Source organism: Thamnophis elegans, chromosome 2 (assembly GCF_009769535.1).
Source record: "Thamnophis elegans isolate rThaEle1 chromosome 2, rThaEle1.pri, whole genome shotgun sequence".
Taxonomy (NCBI): Eukaryota; Metazoa; Chordata; class Lepidosauria; order Squamata; family Colubridae; genus Thamnophis; species Thamnophis elegans.
The window spans coordinates 100,097,021-100,116,104 of record NC_045542.1 but is presented as its reverse complement, the minus strand read 5'-3'; the positions used below and the strand labels follow the sequence as shown (position 1 = coordinate 100,116,104).

The 19,084-nt window shown below is 36.7% G+C and overlaps 1 protein-coding gene across 1 annotated transcript in view; it reads left to right on the top strand.

Moving 5' to 3' along the window:
• The window catches only part of FANCD2 (FA complementation group D2), a 47,174-nt gene that overhangs the window by 10,225 nt on the left and 17,865 nt on the right, over positions 1 to 19,084 (top strand). The window contains exons 13-30 of the mRNA XM_032209930.1: positions 83 to 191; positions 548 to 583; positions 753 to 896; positions 1,480 to 1,614; positions 2,204 to 2,335; positions 3,096 to 3,203; positions 4,094 to 4,203; positions 4,479 to 4,539; positions 6,141 to 6,260; positions 6,940 to 7,013; positions 7,107 to 7,250; positions 8,462 to 8,562; positions 8,964 to 9,079; positions 10,328 to 10,436; positions 14,486 to 14,587; positions 15,030 to 15,145; positions 16,356 to 16,502; positions 17,772 to 17,888. Coding sequence (XP_032065821.1) covers positions 83 to 191; positions 548 to 583; positions 753 to 896; positions 1,480 to 1,614; positions 2,204 to 2,335; positions 3,096 to 3,203; positions 4,094 to 4,203; positions 4,479 to 4,539; positions 6,141 to 6,260; positions 6,940 to 7,013; positions 7,107 to 7,250; positions 8,462 to 8,562; positions 8,964 to 9,079; positions 10,328 to 10,436; positions 14,486 to 14,587; positions 15,030 to 15,145; positions 16,356 to 16,502; positions 17,772 to 17,888 — 1,981 coding nt within the window. The remainder of the gene's footprint in view (positions 1 to 82; positions 192 to 547; positions 584 to 752; positions 897 to 1,479; positions 1,615 to 2,203; positions 2,336 to 3,095; positions 3,204 to 4,093; positions 4,204 to 4,478; positions 4,540 to 6,140; positions 6,261 to 6,939; positions 7,014 to 7,106; positions 7,251 to 8,461; positions 8,563 to 8,963; positions 9,080 to 10,327; positions 10,437 to 14,485; positions 14,588 to 15,029; positions 15,146 to 16,355; positions 16,503 to 17,771; positions 17,889 to 19,084) is intronic.

Genomic DNA, 19,084 nt, shown 5'->3' with positions numbered 1-19,084 from the left:
ACCTTTATCAAACTTATTTTAACACTGTTAATGCTGAATAATGTTTGCTGTCATTTGAATCTTCTCTTGTGTTTCTTTTCAGTCTATCTGCAAGCCAAATGAGTATTAACAAGGATTCTTTCAAGCTCCTTTTTGATGTATTAAAGTCGGCTCTTAAATTTCAGAAGTGTGTATTAGAAGGTTGGATTAAGGTTAAACTTTTTTCCCTATTTATTTGCTTTTGCCATACTCTTTTTTAAACAAGCCTTATAAAACTTTCTTGTAAAATTGGCACTAAATGTGGTTCTCTATCTTTTAGTGTTGTCTCTATATTTCTGAGTTTTCCGGTGATGCACAAATGTCAATAGTGGAAACTGGAACCTTTTAGAAGCAATTCTATGATTTTCATTAAAAACTATCACATTTTTCTCAAATATATGCTGAATTTAATATAATTTTGGCAATTAGCAGATCTGTTCTGCTGAAGAGTTCTGAGATTTTATTTATGAATGTTATATAAGCAATTTTTGAACTTCATAATGTGCATAATCCATCCTTGTTCTTCTAGGCTATTGAGAATATTCCTTCTGCCTCTGATCATAAGGTAATCCTATTTAGATTTTGTGCTAGCTATTTTCCTCTTAGAATATTCTTTGTAGGCTTCTTATTGCAGGAGACTCTTAAATTTTAAAGAACCTTGCTATTGTTTACCTACTTTTTTATTTTGGATTTAATATTTGCATAATTAATTTAGCACTTTTATTTTTAAAAAGGTCCTGGATATGATAATGCTGTTAATCATCTATGCTACAAGTACCAAAAACAAGAAGCAAATTGAGAGATTATTGAAGAGTAAGATTCAGTTGGGTTGTTTGCGAGAGCAGTTGCTGCAGAACGCCTTCCGATATCACTCACTGGTAGGTTCTTTGCTGTGATGCAATTCAGCACATTGGGTGAGTTTTCTTATTTTCCTTTCTAGATTAAACATTGCAAAGTTACTTTTCATTGGTCCACGGACCTGTTTATTTTCTCCACATGTTTGTAAATATTGTACTGCCATAAATCTTTAATCAGATAATGTATGGAGAAAGCCACGACGTTTTTGTGATTATGATAGGTTTGGTTGGTGAAATGACTTTCTGCTTTCCCCATAAATATCCTGTTTTCCTGAAGAAAATAATGGGCACCCTTAACTTAGGATTCTATATATCGTTATTTCCCCTAAAGGCAAAAATAGAATATTGTTCATCATCTCCAATAGATGAATTAATAGCAGTAGTCAGATGTTTAACTGCAAGATCGAATCTAGGTCAATCACTGGGACCAGAGGTTGATTTCTCCAAGCTCTCGGGCTCATGCTGGAGCCCCTCTTCAGGGAACTTGTTTACTGATTTTATGTTATCAATAAATTTTAGAATACCATAAACATGATCAGCTATATGCATTAGAAAGACAAAGGTATATTTCTGAAGCCCTTTGATCTACTTTTTATGTTTTCAGGTTATGAGAGATCTTTTTCCAGCAATCTTGTCAGTTGCTGAGAGCTTTGTGAACTCAGTAGATCCTTGTGTTGTCTCCTTCGGCAGCTGCATGTACAAGCAAGCATTCATGGCTTTTGATTCTTACTGCCAGCAGGTACAAAAGATACATATATTTGCAACATGCATTTTTATTTTGTTTATTTTTTATACGTAAGAGTTTTGAATAATTCATTTGGAGAGGAAAATGGGGTTGCAGTATATTAAATAAGAAATAAATAACTATATGTCTGTATGTGTGTGTGTGTCTATTTGTAAAGTTCTATGCACATTTCTTTAAAAATATTTCTACTTCTGCAATATTTTTTTTCTACTATGTTCATGCATTACCCTTTATTACTTGTTGACTTTGAGATTGAAGTAGTTTTTGAAACAAAAAGCACCATTAAAACAAAGATTAAAAACCATAGATGTAAATCTGAAATTCCCTTTTCCAGGAATATCCATGTTCTTTAAATACAATGAGAACATTAGAGACACTTCGTGTGGTTCTTTAAAAACTGGCTTGGGTAGATACAATAAGTTTTCCAATTGCTAGACAACCACATAAACCTGGAAGTCTATTTAACAATAATTTTTCAACCATTCCTTACCAGTTTCAACCCTAGCAGGCAAATGCTATTCTGTTCAAAATTACAACAAAACATTTATACTTTAATATTTTTCTTTCCTTTGCTTTTGTGCAGGAGATTGTGGGTGCCTTGGTTACTCATGTATGTGGTGGCAACAAGGTTGAAGTGGATGTTTCTCTGGATACATTAACTGATCTTGTATCTGTCCATACCTCATCAGTTATTCCCTATGTTGTCTTTCTGAAGGTAAGAATGGCTCAACACTGGAAGCTTTGGTTCAGGTATATTTAACTAATTTCTCTGCAGTGTTAGAAATTGGATTTTTTTGTGAAAAGACAAAATAAACATTTTAAAGTAGCATTTTTTATTCTTTCATATACCATTTTTTTAAAAAATCTGTGTAGTTTATGATAGCTCACAACAAATAAACATATAATAATTTTTAGCTGTCTAATATTATTGCATATTTCTCAGTGAAGGGAAAAAAGAAGAGAGACTCATTAAATAAAATAGAGGAATTAATTTGATGGTGGAAGATATATGAGATTCTTTGAAGAATGAGGATCTATTTTTTTCTCTTAATAGAATCCTTGTGGCCCATTGACTTATCAAAGCAAAGATTTATATCAATATAGACATTTGGTCTCTAAAATAATCCTAAGTATGCATTTTTGAATAAGAATGTTAAGATGGATTTTCTGGATTAGAGCACTTAATTGTTGGAAGAATCTCACAGGAAAACCTCCGGATCCGGGGGAGGGCAAAAAACCGGCCCCATGGGCCAACCGGAAGTTTGGAAATGGTCCATTTCCGTCTTCTGGGGGGCTAGGAGAGGCCGTTTTTGCCCTCCCCAGGCTTCAGCAAAGCCTCTGGCACCTGGGGAAGGTGAAAACACCCCCCCCCAGGGGGTTGTGCATGCATACACAGGGAGCGGGGCACATTGCATTGTGGGTGTGGGCACGCACCATCACTCTTCTAGAGTGTTGAGCATGAACTTCCCTTTCAGAGCATCTTGGACTATATGGATAATCTTGGTCCACAGCAAATCCGGAAGCTATTTCACATCCTCAGCATGCTGGCATTTAGCCAGGGGCATAGAAACAGCCACATCCAGGTGAGTGAACCATTGATAGCTGATACCTCTACAAGGTAGACCAGATTAATAAATCAATTCCATATAGGACTACTTTTATTGTAAACTATAGAAATACAATTTCCCAAGTTTGAATGTACTTTCCCCCTCCCTCATCTTTACCTTCCTGTGAACTAGGAAGGAACTTGTCTAAGATGTTTTCTCAAATTATCTTGTTGATCTGGGCTCAAACTTGGCTGTTTATAAAGATTGCATTGGTAGTGGCTTTTCCTTCGAGATCATTCCCTATGTCCTCTACATTTGAAGATGTTGAGGCTTGTTTTCTATTCAGTTTTAAATGTCTAGATGCCATTGGTATCAGAAAGATTTATGCATAATGGGTGTAAAATAGTTATTCAAAATTTGGTGAATGTTGCTATTAATTTTTGATTAATATTTCTTTTTTCACATATTAGTATTTTTATACATTCATTAAAAAATTGGAGCCGTGTATGAATCTAGATGTTTTCCAAATTCAGTATAACATATAAAATTGAATATAAGCTGCCTAAATAACCAAAGTGAGGTTTAGTTTATTATTTGAGAATCCTTGGAACATCATACATTTCTATATGAATGCATTGCCTTTCAGATATTTTTGCTTGCTTTAATTTTATTCTTGGTTCTAAAATTTGCAAATGCATTTTACATTCAAACTATTACAGCATTGTATACTGGTGCACTGAATCCTAAGGGGGAAATTGTAGTTTAAAATATCTCTCAATTTATAGAACAGAATTGTATTTTTTCTTTTTGTATACTTTGAAAATTCTGTGCTACTAACTGTTCTTTGGGCATTGCTTGCAATTCAGGAAAGTAGATTTATCTCACATACTTCAATTTTTGTAATATTTAGTTTCCTCTCCACGCAGGATGATATGCACATGGTGATTAGAAAACAGCTCTCAAGTACTATCCCTAAATATAAACGTATTGGGATTATTGGAGCAGTTACCATGGTTGGCAGTATGGCAGCCAAGAGGTGAGCAAGCAAGTATCACGTGATGATGGGAGGACAAGTATAGACGAACTGCAGATCTTTACATAACTGTGGGTTAGATTTATAAAAAAATATGAAAGTAAAGGGAGTAATGAACAATATCATATGAAGTAAGAATATAAGGGTTTTCCTGCATTCATTTTGATGTCCTCAGCAGATCAGCTATGTTCCAATAATTCTCTGGTTCACACTAAGAAACTATACTTGAAGATTTGGCTGCATCAGACATCCTTAATTAATCTCATACCTAATTTCAGGAGCAAAGAAAATGGGAAATTGCTGGAAAGGGAACAGCTGAGCAAGGAACAACACAGACAGGCAAGTTGGGTTGTTTTCATATAGCAGATTTCTAGTGCTATCAGGGAAATAGGAAATTATTCTTTTCTCCTAGCTTTAATGAGGAAAAGTAGTTGGCGAAGGATTTGTCCCTCATTTTTTTTCTTCTGTTTTTCTGTACTGCAGATATGGACATGTCTATGTTTCCACTCTCCAGGGCTCCCTTAGACTTCATTGCTGAAATTTTGAGGGCAAAATAGTTTTCCTGACTTATCACAGCTTGTACAAGTAATAACCGTGATTCAGAGTTACATAGAAACTGGATTATTGCCCAGTGAAAGAGCCATCAGTATAAACCTGAGAGTAAATGAGTGGGAGTTTTCAGAGAAGCCCACATGAAGAAAGCACACGAGACCTTACATCTATTTTTTTAAAATGTTTAAAAGAAAACTTACACTGAGTAAAAGGGATGAGGGTAGGACTGTGCTTTCAACTTCCTGAACCTGCAGTTTTCTTGGCAAGATTTTCAGAAGGGCCCTTACCTTCTTGCCTAGGGCTGAAATAGAGTGGCCTGGCCCAAAGATCACCCAGCTGGCTTCATGCTTAAGAGAGGATGTTTGCTTTCTAGCCTGGTGTCTTAATCATTATACCAACTAGCTCTCTTATAGGTATATTTACAGGCATCACAATTTCCCTTTGATATTATTACATTAGGCATCAGTAAAATCCTGGAATTCCTTGCAGTAAATCTTCATTCTGCCAATTAGAGAAGGCAGTGGATAAGGATAGAGAAACTGATGGATTGATGATATTATTTAGTTTGGTAATGAAACATCTGCAAGAAAACCACCAAGCTCAGAGAGCATCAAAGGTCCAGCAATATAGATCTATTGGTAGAACAACCTTAGTCTGACATGAAATTTACTTTTATGGTCAGTTGTAAGGGAATTGGTTACAATTGGGAACCGCCCCTCCTTTTGTAAATCCTCACTCCCTTTGTATATCCCCCTCCTCCCACACTTATACCGGGCAGACTTCTATGTAAACTAGCAGTGCAATTAACTTGGAATGTAGACCTATTTAGAGCTTTTTTAAAAATGAACTATTAAAATAGCACTCCTTATTGAATTAACAAAGATTGGGTTAGTAAAAAGAGCTGTTTTTTTAAAATAAAATAGTCATATTTAAAATAAAACCTATTCTTTTTTCTGGGTCCAATGTACTATGATTGCTTGGAAAGCAACTACCTAAAGACATGCTTATACAGAGTATTTTCTATGTGCCTAATGCTATTTGAGAAGAATGCTTCTCACTGTATGTGGTCTGAATCTATGTCATTGTAGGAAAAGAGCAGTGCAGGCTGAGGTGAAAGATGGTGTTAAATGTACCATCAGTTTGGAGCCATTGCCTTGCCTCAAGAAACCCAAACCCAGCCCTCTGTGAATGTCGTTGGTCCTCCGTTGGTCCACCCGTTTAGTTTTGACCATTAGTTGACTAGATTCTTGTGTATAGATAGGAATAACAAACTCTTCTGTGCTTTGAACTCAATGAATATTCCTGGTTATTTGCGCCTGACCTTTATGTGCCTAAAACCAAGCACTCTTCTTTCTTTTTTTTCTCTCCCTCTCCCTCTCCCTCTGCAGATTACAACTTTGCTGGAGCTTGTATTCTCTTGTTGTGGACAGGTTCCTCATGCCTTGGCTTTGTACTATGACGAACTTGCCAACTTAATTCAGAAAGGAAATCTGGATTTGCAGGTTCTGGTAAGAGACAGAGTTCTGGGCTTATACCCTTTCCCTTATTATATTGCATGACCATGGCCAAGGTAGCTCAGTGACTAAGACGCTGAGCTTGTTGATCAGAAGGTTGGCAGCTCAGTGGTTCGAATCCCTAGTGCCACGTAATGGAGTGAGCTGCCGTTACTTGTCTCAGTTTCTGCCAACCTAGCAGTTTGAAAGCATGAAAAAATGCAAGTAGAAAAAATAGGAACCATCTTTGGTGGGAACGTAGCAGCGTTCTGTGTGCATTTGGCATTTAGTCATGCCGGTCACATGACTACAGAGATGTCTTCGGACAGTGCAGGCTCTTCGACTTTGAAACGGAGATGAGCAGCGCCCCCTAGAGCCTTTACCTTTAACCATGGCCAACTTTTAAAGCAGCTTGTTTCCTTTTTTTCAAGCTCATGGAATCTTTTGAAAAATGTTTGAAGCATGCAGAGCTATTGATTAGATATAATTTAACATTTTTCACCTTTTATCATGTGAAAAATTACTACAGCAATTTTTGCAGGAGTGCTTTGCACTCCCATTTGGAATAATATAAACTTACAATAAAGCACGTTCAGTATTATAAATCTGAAGAAAATAACTAATATCTCCATTGTTCTCCAGCTCCAATTAATTTGCCTGTGGAAATGGTTTTTTTTTCTCTTTTTCCCTTAAGGCCTGGATTAAGGACTATGTGGTCCAAGACTTTGAGAGCGATTTTGTCACAGATCTTCACCAGATAGAGGATAGGTATTTCCAAAAACTATTATAATCTCTCCTAAAAATGATTAAATTTGGTATTTTTATATTGAGCTTTACTATTGACATTTGGTTTCTTTCCAGCACTTTCCCATTTTCGGTGAAAGCTCTATATGGCTTGGAAGATGGTGAAAGTCAGGAGGGTATTGCTATTAACTTGCTGCCCCTGTTATCCCAGAGCTTTTCCACGAACCTGGAGGTAACAGCTGCGGAAAGCAAGGACAAAAGGTTAGAGTTACTTGCTTTTTTTTACACAGCTGAAGCGCTAGGCCAGTTTTCTAGAAGCAGGTGCTGTCTGAATCTAAATTAGATCCTTCTATCCAGCGTAGTGTGGAAAATGTGGTCTCAACACATTTGGAGGATACCAGATTGGGCAGGGGAAAGCTAGGGTGCACAAGAGTGTTAATGGAAAATCCTCTTATGAAAATCAAAATTACCAAATATTAAGTGAACGAAGAAAAAGCAATAGTCATCTTGCTCAATGTTTTGGAAATTGGAAATTTGGGAGGGGAAAGGATTGCAATGTAATGCAAAGGATCACTGTGTACCCCTTCCAAAAGCGGGTTCCAGTTTTGGGTTGGTTGTGTAGACTGATTGGTAGTAGCATTTTATACTTTCATATGAAATGCTACTCTAAAGAGGCCATGATTTTGTCCTCTTTTGCCATAAGCATTGCATTTCTCAATTAAATGTAGTTTGATTGATACCATTTGATAAATATTGTAATTTGTGGGTAGATTTTCCCCTCTTATCAGATTCTTGCAATTCCCATTTCATGCATCTTAAAAGTGGAGGTTTGCTGATGTGAGGAAGTAGTTCTCAAATGTTTCATCTCCTGAGACTAGAGTCTAGTTGATCTCTGCCATCTCCAGAGCCTTGAATGAAAGGAGTTTTTGTAAACTTACATTTCAGCTCTCCCTCCCAAAAATTGTGGGTAACCTATCTGATAGGAAAACTTTACAGAAGTCTGTAGGAGTTTGGCCCTTGGTAATTCAATATATATCAACGAATTATTATCTTCCTTTAGCTCCATTTTGAAAACTTTATAAAATTGTTATGATGACTTCCTATCTGGATCTCACATTACTTGAGACGGGTTGCTGCTTTAAGCCTAACACAACTATTTCTGACTTCTCCTGCCCTGTCCCTCCAGACAGCCAGGTTTTCTCTTACCAGTCAAGTTTCCTTACACTTTTTGTAAACAACAACGCACGTTAAGTTGATTATTTTGAGACTTACACAGCTCTGGAAGAAGTACTCTTATCAATTGCTTGATTGTTGACTGAGAGCTTAGGAACATAGCTGCAATACTCTGGAGACCAGTCACAAAGCAGATTCAGTCCTTCTGCAGGCCAAATTGCATGTGTTCCAAAGGAAGGCTTTTTTCTATATTCAGCACCACCGTCATTTCACAAGGTTTCTCTCTCTTCATCTCTCAGGCTAGTGTCTCCAGTATGCTTGTCGCCCTTCTTCCGAATGCTGAGGCTCTGCATGTCAGAACTGAATAAAGGGAGTATGGAGGACATTGATGCCTTATTAGGTATAGGATGTCGACAGTTGACCTCTGTCTAATTTAACCCACTTCTATTTGGAATATTATAGGTGGGATATCAATGCAAAAGAATGAGTGATAAAACTGGAGATCAAGTTTAAGCATTACCATCTGCTACACTGAAATATAGTCTACAATGCATATTTGTTTATTTAATATATTTCTATAATGCTGCTAGAAACATAATTTCAAGCAGTTTACAACAGGGTTGTAACAGCCAACAGAAAACAAAACTTACTCATTAGAAAGTGGGGAGAAAAGGAAACAGAAACAAAACAGAAACCATTAATTCAAACTTCATACCAGGAAAAAGTATGAAAAAGATATATCAACAATTAAACGAATGAGCTTAATTATGAGTGAATTTATTTTATTGTATTTTATTACAGTGTGTCCTTTATATCTGACTAACTTGGAGGTGACAGAAAAAATAGAGTCCTTGTCAAAGGAAGAACGCGAGTTCCTTTGTTCTCTCTTATTTCATGCGGTGAACTGGTTTCGTGAGGTAAGCATTGCTTCAGAGGATGCTGTTTTTCATAGTGCTGACACTCCCCTGATTAATAGGCCACATGTCTGTGATAATCATAATCTTTCCTAATGTATAATAAGAATCTTTCACTTTGAGAGATTTTTCCAAATGGAGAGACTTAGCATAGCTAAGTATGGCATTTTTTTCCTAATTACTCTTGTGGTTGCATGTTCATGAATACAAATATTTGCATCTTACGTTTGTACATATACAAATATTAATTTCCTTACATACACTTCCTTACATACACTTTCCATATAAGCACTATTGTATCAGAAAAAGTAGAAAAATATTTTCTTATCTTTCTCTTTCCTTTTTTTCCCGCTGTAAATGGCTAATGCTATTTTGGAAAATATTTTAAATATTAGATTAGAGGTAGTCCTCACTTATGACCACAATAGAGCCCAAAATTTCTGTTGTTAAGTAAGTCAGTTGTTAACTGAGTTTTGCCCCATTTTACAACCTTTTTGCCACAGTTATTAAGTGAATCTCTGCAGTTAAGTGAATCATGGTTGTTAAGCAAATCTGGCTTTCTGCAAATCTGGCTTTTTGATTTTGCTGGTTGTAAGCCAAAGGTTACAAGTGGTAATTACATGACCACAGGATATTGTGACTGCCACAAATACATGCCAGTTGCCAAGCACATGAATTTTGAACACATGACAGTGGGGAATGGTTGTGAGTGTGAAAAATGATCCTAAGTCTCTAAACAAATGGTTGTAAATCGAGGGCTACCTCTACTATTTAATTCACTACTGTTATGTAATAGTTGAGCGGGGGGGGGGGTAGGTGGGAAATAGAGAATTCTTAAGACTGGAAATTGTCCTGTTGGTGGATGGAATTTACAGATGAATATCAATAATTTATTACTTAAGATATTGACAGGCCTGTTTTATTTATTTCTCTTGTTTGTTAAAGGATTTATAGGAATGCCTAAGTCGTAATTTATGAATTTGGGCATTGTGTACCAATAGAAAACCAATACAAGAATCACAGCCATACATATATAGCTAAGGCTAGAAATAACAATCATTCCTTCATACTAAATATTTTAATCAACTAATTTTCACCAGGGTCAATATTTGAAACTGAGTTAAGGTTTGAAGAATAGTATTTCTTATACAGTATATTGAAAAATCATAACAGTTTGGGAACTGTCAAAAAAAATTGGTAGCAGATGGTAAGAAAAGTCTCTAATCTGATCTTACGAATTTGTCTCTCAAGGTTGTAAATGCTTTCTGCCGAGAAGAAGACGCTAATATAAAAGGAAAAGTTTTGACTCGGTTACAGAACATTACGGAGCTACAGTGTACTCTGGAAAAATGCTTAGCAGGTAATCTTGCATGAAATAAAGGTGTAAGAAAGGGGTAGGCAGAAATAACATCCGATGTATGCAGGTTGTTTTAAGACAATAGAAAACTTAAACTCAAAAGAATAAATGTAAAAAAGTACTATTCTAATTTTCTTAGTGCTAGTTGATTGAATGTAAAATCCCTATATAGAAAATATATATATGTGGATTCATGTGTTAAATATGTCACACTGGCGATCCCACAGAATTTGCCTCCTCAGGGTGCCGTCGGCCAGGCAGTGTCAGCTAGTGACCCCCAGGGGGAGAGCCTTCTCTGTGAGAGTGCCTTCCCTCTGGAATGAGCTGCCCCCGGAGCTTTACATAATCCCCGACCTCTGGTCCTTCTGACGTGCCCTAAAAAGTTGGCTTTTCCAGCAAGCCGGCCTGGCCTGAACAAAATAAAATAAATGATTGATTTAATTGTTAATTTTAATCTAATTTTTAAAACGTTATTGTTAATATTAATTAGGTTTGTTTTTGGATACTCTATCTAATTTCCTTTTTAACTTTTGTAATATGTGGGGTTTTTTTATGTTGTACGCCACCCTGAGTCCTTTGGGAGAAGGGTGGCATATAAATCCAATAAACAAACAAACAAACAATATGATGATCAAGAGATACCCGTATTTATCGGCGTATAACACGCACCGGCGTATAACACGCATCCCCCATTTTAACACAAAAATTTGAGTAAAAATTTTTTTCATTAAAAATAAATGACTTCATTGGTACTACAGGAAAGTTGAACCATTCTAAAAGACTGATAAATAGTAGCTTTTCTTGAACCAAATCGTCATACGTAATCAAATTATGGTTTAATTTAGATAAAATATTCTTAAGCGCTCTTTCTCTAATTTCACACAGCTCGTGACCTGTTTATTTTTTTAAAAAGGGGGGAAATATTGCAAAAAAAGAGTTATTTTTTACATATATATATATATATATATATATATATATATATATATATATATATATATATATATATATATATATACACACACACACACACACACACACACACACATTTTATAAATTCCAAACAATCTGCGGCGGAGTAAACAATTTCTTCCCTGTACATTACAGACCATAATTTAGCACAGTGCAGGTGACAGGCAGATGTTTTTAACTTCCTAGTCTAGGGCTGAGAGAGAGTGATTGGTCCAAAATTACCCAATGAGCTTCTGTATCTATGTTGGATTATTAGAGACTGTGCCTCCTCATATCTATATTCTTGTACATGTGATACCACACACATATTCAAAATTAGCCAGTGAATTGATTTTGTTAAAACAGCACACTGAAAATTTAGGATACTTTCTTAGGGAGGACAAGGCATGTGACTGTTCATTATCTTTCAATCATGATCTCATATAATCTATTCTTCTAAGCATTTTTCTTCTTCTTTTAATATCAGGAATAATAATCTTTATTGTTAAAAGCTTCTATTACTGTTTTTGTCACTTGCATTCTTTCCATTTCCTGACGGTGTCAATATTCCTTTTTAGTTTTCCACTCCATCTCCTTTTACTACATTCTAGCCAGTTTTGTGCAGTTCTGCTGCAACAATGTTAACATACCTACCCTCTTTATCAATTTTTCCTCTTTTTGGTATTCCCTTTGTATAGATTGTGAAGAACATTTATTTATTATGCGTGATCGTTAAGAGTTGACACTGATGGGATGACACAGTCACCAATCAATCAATACGTATAAAAATAGATGCGACTTTGAAAAGGGGTCGTATTGAGAATCTACCAAACTCAAAACCAAAAGTAGAGAAATAGGGGCGGAATATGCTACTTTTCTGCGTGCAATAAACAGATTCACACTGGGGTTTGTACATCCTGAGAATCCTGGTTTGGGATGTTTTGTGCAGTTAAGCAGTGGTTTGGGGTTACTTTTTTTCATCCCCAAAGCAAAGCCATTATCAACTTTTAGGAATCCAAAATCAAAACAAAAAACAAAAAAACCCCAGCCTCTGAGTAGGCACACGGGCTATCGGTGCAGACAAACCAACCACTTACGAAGTTTCCGGATAAGCGGAGTCAACTCGATTGGGGGAGAAGCCGCATTAACATTGCAGCCAGCCATCGCGACCGCTTTCCCAGAGCGGCCCAGGTTCAACCGCCGCGCCGTAGGGAACGCGAATGCGCTCGGAAAAAGCGGGAGGCTATTTTTTCAAGAGGCCGCTGGGAAATGTAGTTCCGTCTGTGACTCCCCGCCCACCCGTTCTGATTATTCTCAGACCAGAGAGTACTATACTGGAGATCGAGTGGTTGGGTAATTCTCGCGAGTTTTGACCCGAGTCTTCCTAGTTGCCTAGAGAACAAGGTTTTCTCCCCTCGCCTTTTGGAAGCGCCGCTTTTCCCGCTTCGGCCTTTTTCAATGAATTCGCCCGGCTTTCAACTTAAGTCTTCTCAATGGCGAAATCTCTGCCACAATTGTTTCAGCGGCCAGCGGGGTCTCTTCTAGGCAAGCCAATGAAACACCTTTTCTGAACCGTCACTAAACCTAAGACTTTGGATCACAATTAACAATATAGAATAACGTGTTATGAAGTTGGTTCTATTTTCGAGACTGACTGGGAATTCTGAGAGTTGTAGTTGCGGCAATCTAGTGCAGTGTTTCTCAACCTTGTCAACTTGAAGATGTCTGGACTTCAACTCCCAGAATTCCCAGAAAACGCGGCGTTTCTTCCTGCAAAGCCCTTCTGGCGTCAAGCGGAACTCTCGGGTTGCCCGAAGGGCTTTGCAGGAAGAAACGCGGCTGGAGGCGCCAGGACGGTCCTGGCTGTGGGGCGCAGACTCGGTAAAAGCTCTCTTTGGTTCCCTCCTCCTCCCCCTCCTTCCACAGTTTGTGTGACGCTGCCGCCAGGCTGAGAGCTGCCGCTGAAACAAGTTTGGGAAGGTCCTTTGCAGGCAGCCAGTTCTAGCTGCCTGCAAAGGACTTCCCCACGTTTGCTTTGAAAGAAACCTCTGCGCGGGAGTTAGAAACCTCTGCGCGGGGGTTTCTTGCCACCTTAGAGGGAACAGTGGACCCGGCGTTGGACCCGTATTTATCGGCGTATAACACGCAGTATCGGCGTATAACACGCAGGCAGGGTTTAAGCTTGCAATTTTAGTTTTAAAACTGCGTGTTATACGCCGATAAATACGTATATGTTTTAAATATTGCAAGTAGTCTCTGGAAAAGGTGTAAGTGATTAATATTTTCAATCAAATGCAATATATGTATAAGAGCTACGTATTATACTCCTTGCATATGACGACTTGTTCAGCATCTGTTCAAAGTTGTGACATTGATGAATGAGTGGTACTTACAAAGTACCCTCTGCTACATCACCCTTACAGTCATGTGATTGCAGTTCAGCTGTTTGGTAACGATGATACCTGCAGCACCCTGCAGTCACACAATTGCTTTTTGCAACCTTCCCTGCTGGCTTCCCCTCAAGCATCCCCCACAGCATCCCTGGGTTCCTGACATGGACTCTTGTTGCTTTCCACTTAACCCATGCATCTTGAGGTTATGATGACAACTGGGATTGTTGTTATGTCACACAGCCATGTGACAGTTAACAAAAGCTATCCATTCCAATTGCCATTGTAGTGCAAGGATTACCTGTGTAGGAATTTCTTGACTTAAAACCATTTGTTTGGCAGCTCTTTGAAGTTAGAAGGGCAGTGAAAAAAGTGGCTGATGACTGGTCATCACTCTTAGAGCATCCTGGCAGTAATGTGATCAAAATTCAGGCACTTTGCAACTGGCATATTTACTATGGTTGCAGCATCCTGGGATCACGTGATCTTCCCTGATTTCTAACAAGCAAAATCAATAGGGGAAGGCAGATTCACTTAACAACCGCAGTTATTCACTTAATCATGGCAAAAAAGGTCATAAATAAGGCACAATTCACTTAACAACCATCTTGTTTAGCAATGGAAATTTTGGTCTCAATTGTGGTAATAAGTCAAAGATTATCTGTATAAGAAACTTAATCAGCTTACTTGGATTGTTTTCTTCTGGTTTTTCAGCAAGCCCTGGATATATTCCTCCTCTTGCTAACTTTGATTCTGAGACCTTGGAAGCTGCACCTGCTTTCAATACCATTTCTGTTAGTAAAAAAAAGAACAAAGGTATCATATGCAATTCATTAAACTGTTGTTTTGGATAAAATGTAAAAAATTGAGAAGAAACGTAATGGCTGAGCAAGAATTATTCTTAAATTCTTCTTGTATTAAAGATTTATTATACAATATTACAGTTTGTTAATAGTGGCAATACTAAATAATCTGCTTTAAGAGGTCAGTCAAGCTAATTTAATTTAATTTACTTCTGTTCTTCCATGACTCAAAGTAGCTCCAGAAATGTAATATAATGTAATATAAATCTCCCCCCTCCCCCAAGTTGTGTTTCACTCAAAAGTTACATTTAGCAGACTTCATTTGAAACATGTGAAATCTGGTAAACTGGTGTTGATGCAAGGGGTTAGACTTCAAATATAGTATAATATATCTTTCTCTTAGAGGTTTTCTATTTATTTTAATCAGCAATGAAACTGGCTTTCCTTTGTTTTAGGACAAAAAAGACTAAAATCAGATAGCAGCAAAAAAAGCTTTGGAGATAATTCACAAGTAGATGAGAACTTGGAAATAATTCAAGCTGAAGCTGAGACAAGTCAACAAGAGAAATCTGTATGTATCCTATTGAAAATACATTAAGTTTATAAACTTGGAATCCTTCTAGAAGTCTCAGGTTAAATATATCCATTATTGTTTTTTATCTTTTATGAAAATATAATAAGCCAGAAGATCTGCAAAAATTTGTTCAAGAAACTTTGTATTTATTTATTTATTTACAAGCATGTAAAATACACACACACAAAACTTAGACGTACACCACATTTACACAATACAATACGAACAGGACCTTCCTGTTCTTTCTAATAGCAATTATCAATCGATATCGCTCACCTTATATTATTTCCCCTTCTATTGTATTTCATTTGGATTTCACCATTCTTAACCCTCTTATTTTACTCATAACTATTATTTTTGAGATTTGTTGTATTTCTTCATTGATTCTTGTTTCTTTCCTCCATCCACCTATACCATTTATCCCATATCTGGTAGAATTCTGATTCTTCTTTTCCCTGGATTTCTTTAGTTAGTTTGTCCATTTCAGCATAATCCATAACCTTTCTTATTATTTCATCTTCGCTTGGAGTTCATTTGTTTTTCCATTTCTGGGCAAAGGCAATCCTTGCCATTGTAATTATATGTAGTATTAAATACTGGATTTCTTTTTTTTTATTTCGCAGACATTATTCCTAATTAAAAAAAACCTTCAGGTTTTCATTCTATTTTAACCCCTGTTATTGCCTCCAGCCAATTTTTGATCCTTTTCCAAGAAACTTTTGTTGGACAAGCAAAGTGGAGTAATAGGATCTTTTCAGTTAGTATTGAGATTGGATAGAAATGGGAGTAATATACTTTCTGATTCATAGTAACCACTATGTTGATCATTTGCCTGAAGTTTTGAAACTGAATCATTACACATAGTTTAATCTTATTTATTCATTTGGATATGCACACAATATAGATCATCCCAGTGATGAAAATCAAAGACTAGCTGAAAAGTTCTCAGTCTTTGATTTTTTTTCTCCATTCAGTTCATTTGATCAGAACATCTTTAGTGATTATTGAAGAAACATTAAATTCTGCATAGGGTACAGCTATATCTTTCTACCAGAGCTACAAAGTTAACAAAGCAGAATTTGCACAACCAGCATGCACACAGTATCAAATGCCATTAAGAATCAACTGAAATATAGTGCTACTTTTGTAGCTGATTGCCAGCTCTTAGTTTATATCATTTTGAAGGGGTTTATATTCTTCTCTTTAGAGCTCTCCAGAAAAAGATCCCGCAACTCCTTTAATACAGCTGCAGAATTACAGTGCATACTTCCGTGAATTAGATTTGGAAGTTTTTACCATCCTTCATTGTGGACTGCTGACCAAATCTGTTTTGGACTCAGAGATGCACACAAAGGTAAGTAGACTAGTACGATGGTGGATCGTTAACTTCAGGATGAAGAATCATGGGCAAAACAGTTTTCTAAGTTAAAATCAGTATTTCAGTTGTTATTGAGCATTTATTTATTAATTTTGCACATAACATAGAGTACATGGACAACAATAGGAAAAATACATAAAAAGGAACCACAATACTATGATACACATATGATGGAAATATATAGTCAATTTTGTATGGTATAAACAATTCAAGAAGTTATATATGTTATGGGTTATATTTTAAAATATGTTGTTTGATGGGAATGGAGTAAGTTTCCATATATTGATATCTAGGCCATTTATCCAATTAAGCACAGTATTTATTAATTGGCAAAAATCTGCTTTTCCTCCTGTATAAGCCTTAAAATGGCAGCCAGTCACTATATGATCCAGTGCCTGGTGAGGAGCACCACCGTCACATTCAGGAGAGGATACTCTTCCCCCATTTAAACAGAGAACCTTGACAGATGCCCTGCAAGGTGCAAATCCTATTCAGAGTTTTCCATCACTGGTGGGTGGCATTGAAACCCACTAATTTTTATGTCGGGTCAGATATTTTTTCCCCCGGAATATGGACGTTCAGTAATCCAGTTTACTTTACACTGGGACTTTACATCAGAGTTAACATTATTCAGCTGCTGTGCAAGTATTAATGTGGGGTTCCTGAATTTAAGCTTTCCAATGTATAAGTATGGCATATCAGTATGACAATCATAATCAAGTAAAATTATGTATTAAGCAAAGTCATCTTGATTATAATACAGGGACGTTGTGTAGACACTATTCACAATAAGCATCAGGCATAGCTTACATATCTTGTTAGAATGTTTTTGTACAGATTCTTTCTATATACCAAGTTCTGTGCTGTAAACGTAGCTCTAATTCTGGATGGTGAAACTCATCTACAGGTTTTTTCAGTTCCTGAGCTTTATTGGCAGTTTCTCTCTGAGTTTTTAGAAGTAAGTCACTGACAAACTAGCTGATCAGTCTTCATAGGAAGAAGAGTGGATGATACATTAAGACTATTTGCTGCAGTGTTCAATATGCCTGCCTATCATCAATATAATTAGTTGATCCTGTTGCCTTTCATAAGAGAATTGCAAACACTTGCCCTTTTTCTCTTTAGCATTTTAACAACTTTGTTCAGCTTCCTGAAAAACCTAAATTCAGTACATGTATAGTATACTAAACATATGACTTACTATGATCACTGGAATAATACTGTATTCTTCCTTTAAAATACTAGATTCGTGAAGTAGTTCAGTTAGAGCCAACTGAGCTCTTGTTCCTTTTAGAAGATTTGTACCGGAAAATGGAACATATGTTAATACCAGCTCCTGCAAGGAGACTCCCTTTCATAAAGGTATGCATCATGTGAATAAGGCATTGTAGCTTTTTAAGCAACAGAATCTTAAGAAATTCATTTAAAGAAGAACTTTGTTTAAATTAAACGGAGAGCCAGTTTGGTTTAGTGGTTAAAACACCAGGTTAGAAACCAGGAGACTAAGCTCTACTTCGGCCCTAAGCAAGAAAGCCAGCTGAATTTCTCTCATCCTCCCTCTCTCTCCCCACTCCCTCTCTTCCTCCTCCCTCTCTTCCTCCTCCCTCTCCCACTCCCTCTCTGTCCCCCCTTTTCTATTATATATGTTTGCCACCTTGACTTATTTATAAAAAAATAATAAAGGCAAAATAGAAATCTAATAAATACATTTTTAGAAAGCAGAAACAAGCAATGATGAATTGGGACATCGGAGATATACTGTTTAAAATGAATAAAAAGAAAATCAAAGTAAATGAATTTTTTGTTTCTTACATTATAATTATTGTTTGAAATTATTATATGCATTAGTGTACATTCATCTAATTCCTGCACTTTAATTTCCTCCTGAATTAACTGTTTATTAAACCATACTTGCTTTGAGTGTAAGCCATATTTGTTCTAAGGTGATGCTCTTCCGACAAGATTCAGTGATCTGGTTGTCTTTGTACGCAACGATATGCTCAACTTTGCAATAACTCTTTGCTGCATCAGATTCATATTTCAAACAACATTATGTTTGGGACAGACTTTGGAATCATAGGGCTGGGAAAAGTTATCTAGACCACCAAGTCCAATTTCCTGATCGATGGTGGCTTCCAGATGAAACCACTCTCATATATCTAGCTTTCACTTGAACACTTTCAAAGCACAGGGCCCATACCTTCATTGGGTTTTTGGTTCCACTGTTGAACTAGTGTACTAGGAAGTTTTTCTAATATTCAGTCACAATCTATTTCCTGCATTCTGGAACTAGAGAATATAAATCTTGACCTTTCAGATAGATGCCAAGTGCCAGTTTCTTCAGTTATTTTTACCACAGTTACCGTATTTTTCGGAGTATAAGACGCACCTTTTTTCCTCACAAAAGAGGCTGAAAATCTGGGTGCGTCTTATACATCAAATACAGCATTTTTTTACCTCCCGAAGCCCCACCCACTTCACCAAAATGGCCATGCATATCCTTATGGAGTATTTCAAAGAACTCCTGGGTGCTGGGGAGGGCAGAAATGAGCAAAAAA